Here is a 6,786-nt window from a genome sequence, read left to right as displayed (position 1 = left end):
CCCAAATGAACTTATCCACAACATAGACTCACAGACTTAGAGAATGAACTTATGGTTGCCAGGAGGGGAGAGTGAGGGGAAGCTATAGTTAGGAAGTCTGGGATAGAAATGTACACACTGCTGTATTTTAAATGGATAACCAATAAGGACCTACTGTACATCCCAGGAACCTCTGCTCAGTGTTCTGTGTCAGCCTGGATGGGAGGGGAGTGTGAAGGAGAATGGATACATGCATATGTAAGGTTGTTCAGATGAAATATCACAACACTGTTCATCAGCTATACTCCAATATAAAATACAAAGCGTAGAAATTAAAAAAAGATTACAAAGTAAAAAACATTTTAAAAAGCTGAGAGATGGAGTTGTATGAATCGGCATGGTGGGTTCTACACTTTCTGCCTCCTGGGAGAGGTTTAAAGAGATGCCTGTTGGGATGTAATCCTTTAAAAAAAAAAAAAAGAAATCCTGAAGAAGTGCGCATGCCTGGATACTTTATCTTAAGCTCTTCATCCAAGGTTGAGGACTCATGTAGGCCAGCAGGCTGAAGGCCCGTCTTTCTTGTCCTCTTAGGGGTCCAGCTACCCCCAAAGCCAAAGTCCCATAGACCAACTGGCCTCTAAGGGCCTGGCTCCTCTCCTTAGAGGGCTGTGTAGTGCGATGTGAGTAGACATGGAATAAAGCCTGAGAAAGCACAGACATGTTAACAAAGCTGATTTTAACACCAGTTTATTGTATTTTTACAATAATAAAAATAAATTAGTCATACACAAAAATAGTTGTCATTTTTGCTGAAGAGAAAGCAGACTATTTACTCATATAATTTGCCTTCTACCCTCCACCTCTTTAAGCAATAATTCACACCCAAGGGTGACATGGGGTTGTTGGAGTATTCTGTGGGTTTCATGCTCCTGGCTGTGGAGTTGACCACCCAGAGCCCCGCTCAGCAGTCACCAGCGGGGACCCTGGAGGTGTGGTCAGAGCAGTGAGTGCATCAGCTTTTGTATACCCCTCCTTGCCCCTGCCAGGGGACCCTGCCCCCTTACCAGCTCCAAGTCAGCCCCCTAAGCCACTTACTGCTGGTGATTCTGAAGAATGAGGCAAGACAAAGAGAAGGGTTGAAAAAGAACCCCCCCCGGTATTTCCTTCTCCAAATATTTGAGGGTGAGGAGAGGGCAGATTATATGAGCAAATATGATATTTAAGGTGGAAAGGTGGCAATCCAGACAGACCTGTTTCAGGTACAATCCCAGGGGTAAAAAGCCCCTGAATGAGTCAAAAAATAGAGTAATTTCTATTTGATCTTAAAACCCAAGGAACTTGGCTAATCAGTATACTTAAGTGTAACCATGAACTTAGAATAAGATGCCATGTGCAGCAACTTTCTGGGGAAGCTGGGTTAGTAGGATCAAATAATTTTACATAAATGTGGATCGAATATGTAAATAAATACCTATTAGGTCCCTTTAAAATTAACATATTCTAAATAATAGAACTATTTTGGTGTAGTGACTCATTCCGCGGGTCGAGTTCAGAATACACATTTCCTATAAACATCTTGTATTTACAAAGAACAAAATAATAAGTTATAACAAAGTATATCCTTCCGTCAAACTGAATGGTGGGGGTCTGGGGGTCAAGGCAGGTGGAAATCAAGTTTATGTAACAGAACGGCTTTCCTCTCGCTGAAGCAAAGGGCTCAACGTCTGGAAGACGCTGAGAAAGCCGTCTCGAGGGTCCCACCCCATGGGGTCACTTTTCCTCGGCACGACGGTTGTCTCCCACTGTCAGCCACTGAAGAAAAAGAACCAGGAGTGTGGTGCAGGGTGGAGAGAATGATGAAGCTCCAGCAAAGATGCAGGAAAGCAAAGTGAATTGAGACGGAGATGGTATATAGAGGATCCTCCCTGGTGGCTCAGACGGTAAAGCGTCTGTCTACAATGCGGGAGACCCGGGTTCGAGCCCTGGGTCGGGAAGATCCCCTGGAAGATCCTCTGGAGAAGGAAATGGCAATCCGCTCCAATACTGTTGCCTGGAAAATCCCATGGACACAGGAGCCTGGTAGGCTACAGTCTATGGGGTCGCAAAGAGTCGGACACGACTGAGAGACTTCACTTTCACCTCACTTTCTTGTCTAGTCGAGGCACTTCCTCCATCAAGGTGTGTGACCCCAGGCAGGGAACTAGCCATCAGGATGTTTGATTACTCACGTTCTCAAAGCAGGACCAGATAGGGCAGCTCTGATCAATTGGCTAGTGGGTCCCTGAGGTCACATTCAGCTCTTGGGGGGAGTGCAACCCTGGGTTTAGAATGGTAGTCATGGCAACAGGAAGTACATGTGCTGTGTACTTGCCATCCCAGACCAGGTGAATCACTTGAAGCTGTTCTACTTACAGAGTCACCAAAGTCCAGACTGGAAGGAATCTTAAAAGTCTTATTGCCCCAGCTAGGTGCTCGGATCCCCCCACCCCCTTCAGCATCCATGACAGAGGGCCATTAAGACTCCTCCAGGAATGGGTCAGTCAGCAGTAGCTACCATGGAGCCCTCGACCTTCTGAAGGTGCTCATGCGCAGAAAGGAGGTTCTCCTGCAAGAGCTAAAATCTTCCTCCCTGCAACGTTCACCTCCTAGGATGGCTCCCCTGGTGCTTCCCAAATCTCTCCTCATGAAGTCCTTGCACTGCTTCTCACAGTCTGCACCCCTCCGCAGGATCAGGCATGTTCATCTGAATGTTATATGTTATCAGCATTCTTAAAGTTTACGGCAATCACAAATAGGGTTCACCAAATGTTTTCTCCTTATGCCTGAATGCTCTGTGGCTTTTTTTTGTTTTAGGGTTTTTTGTGTGTATTTTTTGGGGGGCGGTAGTTTCATCCCACTTTCTTGACCCGCATTGAGCTCAGCCAATTGAAACTCTTCCCTGCTCCCCACATTGTACTTCTATAGTTTTGATTTTGTTTTGAAATCCAGAGGTGGGACTTTATGTTGGAAGGACCTGGGATGCTCACCCCCCACTTGGTGGAGAAAGCCCTTTTAGGCTGGTGAACTCACTCATATGGCAGCCAGACCTCTGCTGTGTTGGGAAGCCTGGGTGGCTAGAAGGTTTTCCCTTCATTTAAGCTGAAATCAGCCTTTCCGCTCTTCTACCCATTGATCTTGCTCTGCCCTCCAGCATGTAAAGAAAGCCTCCTCCAAGGAATCCTCCAAAGGACTGGCTGGTTCAGGAAGATCATAGCGCAGCTGCAGAAAGGGTACCCTCCCCTGGGACGAGAAGCAAAGGCAAGTGAAGAAACAGAGAGAGTGAGTGCTGGCTAGGAACCAGCCATGTGCTTGGCCTCTCTGGTTGCTTTTGATTGGTGGGCACGGGAATCTGGGCCTCTGCCCTGTTGCTTATTGCACAAGTTATATAAGGATCAGGAGAGATGGGTGTGCTTTTGGAAAATGGTGACTGGGGCTTTCCAGAAAGAGAACTTATAGTAAGGCCAAATAGAATTTCTGAAAGCCCAAGGGTAATGGGAGCATGATGGAGTGTGTCAGACTGAGCTGGTAATACTGCTTCCAAAAGCACATCATCATCAAATTAGCAGATTTTTGGGTTAAAGGGCTCATGGGAGAAACTCATTTGCTATAAATTTCAAAGCAAACACTTGCTTTGAATGGGAAATAGGCCCAGGACCATAGTACTAAATAAGACAAATTTTCTTTATGTTTCCAATTTGTTCAGCCTGATTATTTTTCTTAGTGGGTATAAGAATGTACATATATATATACATATATATATATATATATATATTTCCCCCCTTCTTTTTTCCTCACTGAGTTTTTTCAGATGGCTCATCTTCCATATGCAGTGCATTCTCTTTCCAGCTTGAGGCCTTGGGAACTACAGAGTTATGTGAAGTGAATCAAGAAGGACCCTACTGCTGTGGCCATTGTGGAGGAGTTCACAGCCCCTTTTCCTAGGCTGATTGCAGTAATAAAGATCTTAGTGTTCATACCTTGGAGGGGAGATATGGGTTGTGAGTCATGGGGCAAGGTGTGTGTGGGCGAGTGGGCAAGATGCAAAGAGAAATCCACAAATCAAAGCAGAAAGACCCAAGGGAGACTCTTTCGAATATAAACATAGGATTCTTACTGGGATAGGTTGGTTAGACTTTCCTCTGGGCGATGTGTGGTGAAGGCCCAGGAGAGATGGCTGAGGAAGAGGCAAGAGCCCAGGGGGCTATGGAGCTGTGTGTGCTGGAAATCTGCTCTGGGTGACAAAAAAGTGACCTTGATGTAGGATTCCATGGGTGGTGTGTCCTACTGGGGAGAAGAATAGTAATTTAGGACAATGACCTTGCTACCCCGATGGCTTTCTTATCTCATGGGCTAGTTCTATTAAGGATGGGGTTCAAGAACCCATGCAGAGTCCTGTCACCAGGACCTGTGATTTTTGGGGGAAGGGAAAAAAGAAACAGACTCCTGAAGCATATGAGTGCAGGGCCAGAGGAAAGAGTTCAAAGGTCTGGGCTTTGTTTGCTGAATGGGAAACTTCTGAGCCTCTTGGTCTGAAAGGAAGCCACATTCTGCAGACCTAAGACTTCTGGCCAGGCCTCGGGGTGAGGGTTTTGTGGTCAGACCACAGGGGTTGGACTGACTACATGGACCAGCCTGTGACCTCATACCTGGCAGGTCAGTTACCTAAGCTGAGTCTCAGTTTTCTTGTCAGTAAAATAGGGACCGTGATTCATTCCCTGCCTCTCATTCTGGGGCACCATGAGCCATAATGAGCTAATATCTCTGACTATACCTTCCAAACAATAAAGCACTAAACTGGCAAGAGATATTTGTGTCATAAGGCAGGAAAACAGCCTTTGAGCATGAAAATAGGCACAGCGGGGCTGAGGTAACAGAGGATTGCAGGCATCTTAGCAAGCCTTAGGGGGGCCCTGGGGTGGGGGTGCTGCCTCCTCTGACTCTTCCTGGGGCGCTGATATTGGAAAGGCCTGCAGTGCCAGGGACGAGGCAGCGCCCAGACAGGGCCCGGCTGCTGACTTAGAAAGTGCCAGGACGGAGTCAGCTGAGAGCTGAAGTCACTCCCCACCGCTTGGTCTGCAGAGAGCGCAGGGGCCAGGCTTCTGGAGGAGGGGTCATCAGTTCATGGTGATGCTCAAAGGACAACCGTGGCCTTTCTCTTGGGCACCGTGTGTACACTTTATGAAGGCAGGGTGCAGACTAACTTGACTGGCAGCTCCACAGGCCAGGGAGCCCCCGGTAGGGCAGCAGCCAGCCGGTCCCACTGCTCACAGACTCCCTGACCTGCCCACGGATGTGGAGTGGGATGTTATCTGCTCCCTGGGAAGCCCGAGTGCCTATTGGCCACGCGCGTGCAGGAGGCACAGCAGGCGGTCTTGTAGTAGTTGTAGACGCAGAGCCTGGCCTGGACCACCACGTTGCAGTTGTAGTACCGGTCCTTGCAGTTTTCATCTGCAGCAGAGGAGAATGGAAAAGCCTTTGAGCACAAGCAGCAGCCTAGACTCAGGGAATGAGAAAGGGCAGAGGGTGTGGCTATCCATCCCAGTTCCACTGTTTACTACCGATGGAAGGTGTGAGTGTGGGCTGAGAGCAAGTTTATATATATATTTTTTCTTCTTTAAACAGGCAGCTGAAACCTGTCTACTCTGACCTTAAGGATGCTGGAACCAAATCTCTGAATGCATTGCCATTTTAATAAATTCCCATGCAAGTTTCTCTTTGCTTGCCATCTGTGCTATCAACAGCTACCTTAAATTATGAAATTTACACCTGAAGGATGCTGACCCCCTCTGAACTCCATGAATTTGCACACAGTCACAGTGAGACCTAGATGTATCTGGCATTTTGACACCAGAGAATTTGATGGAGATTAAGAAAGATGAATCTTTTACTGCAAGGTACGATTCCCTACTTACCAACTTCAGGGACACAGTCCTGAGGGTTACAAGATTCTTTTTCTTCTGGTTTCAACTGAGGGTCACAGAGATTACTTAGGGTCATGTCATCTGCCAGACAACGGACTTCCCGGACGCGGAAGCCACCCTGACAGGTCTTGGAACACTGTGAGGGGAAAGAAAGAAAGTTAGACTTCTTGGCAGCCCATTCGCTCAGCACACTGAAGAAGGCAGATTTTGGAAATTTCTGACATCTATCAAAGGAGACAATATTAGAACAAACTCCCCTGCACCTACTAATCAGCCTCAATGGGCATCTACTCATGGCTAGCCACGTCCTGTCTGTACCCTCCAGGATGATGTCTCAAATTACTTTGAGGCAGATCTAGACATCATATCACTTCTTCTGTAATATTTCAGTTTGTAGCACTAAACAACCAAGCTTCTTAAAAAATTACCACAATACCATTATTACACCTAGAAATCGACAATAGTTTCTTCTCTTCAAACATATATTTCATTTTGCTTGTGAATCTCAATTTTATTTTAGATTTTCTTGCTTTATTTTGTAGTTTAAAAGTCCAGCTACAATTTTCAAACCCTGTTACTGACATGTCAACTTTCTAAAATATAGATTTTTGGGGGGTGTGGGGATCAGGGTCCACATCAGGTCTCTACATTGCAGTTGGTTGATAGGCCTTTTAAGCCATGGGTTCCCTCCCCTGTGTTTTTCCCCTTGTACTTGAGTGGTTGGAGGAATGGAATCACCTGTCCTGAAGAGTTTCCCACAGTTTAAGATTTTGCCGAGGGCATCCCCCGTGATACAGGCTGACATGTTCCTCTATCTTCCACATTTCCCACAGGTAGGATGTTGGCT

At 46.6% G+C, this 6,786-nt stretch overlaps 1 protein-coding gene across 4 annotated transcripts in view; it reads right to left on the bottom strand.

Moving 5' to 3' along the window:
* Nucleotides 1-710: 710 nt before the first annotated feature.
* Nucleotides 711-6,786, bottom strand: part of THSD4 (thrombospondin type 1 domain containing 4) — a 673,523-nt gene continuing 667,447 nt past the window's right edge. For all 4 annotated transcript variants that reach the window (XM_027553103.1, XM_027553105.1, XM_027553104.1 and 1 more), the window contains 2 exons: nucleotides 5,931-6,075; nucleotides 711-5,466 (listed from right to left, as the gene is read on the bottom strand). In XM_027553103.1, the coding sequence (XP_027408904.1) occupies nucleotides 5,324-5,466; nucleotides 5,931-6,075 (288 nt within the window). In that variant the 3' untranslated portion in view covers nucleotides 711-5,323. The remainder of the gene's footprint in view (nucleotides 5,467-5,930; nucleotides 6,076-6,786) is intronic.

The sequence above is a fragment of the Bos indicus x Bos taurus genome, chromosome 10 (assembly GCF_003369695.1).
Source record: "Bos indicus x Bos taurus breed Angus x Brahman F1 hybrid chromosome 10, Bos_hybrid_MaternalHap_v2.0, whole genome shotgun sequence".
NCBI classification, from domain to species: Eukaryota; Metazoa; Chordata; class Mammalia; order Artiodactyla; family Bovidae; genus Bos; species Bos indicus x Bos taurus.
Note: the sequence above shows the minus strand (reverse complement) of the source record. Positions and strands in the feature narration are given on the sequence as shown.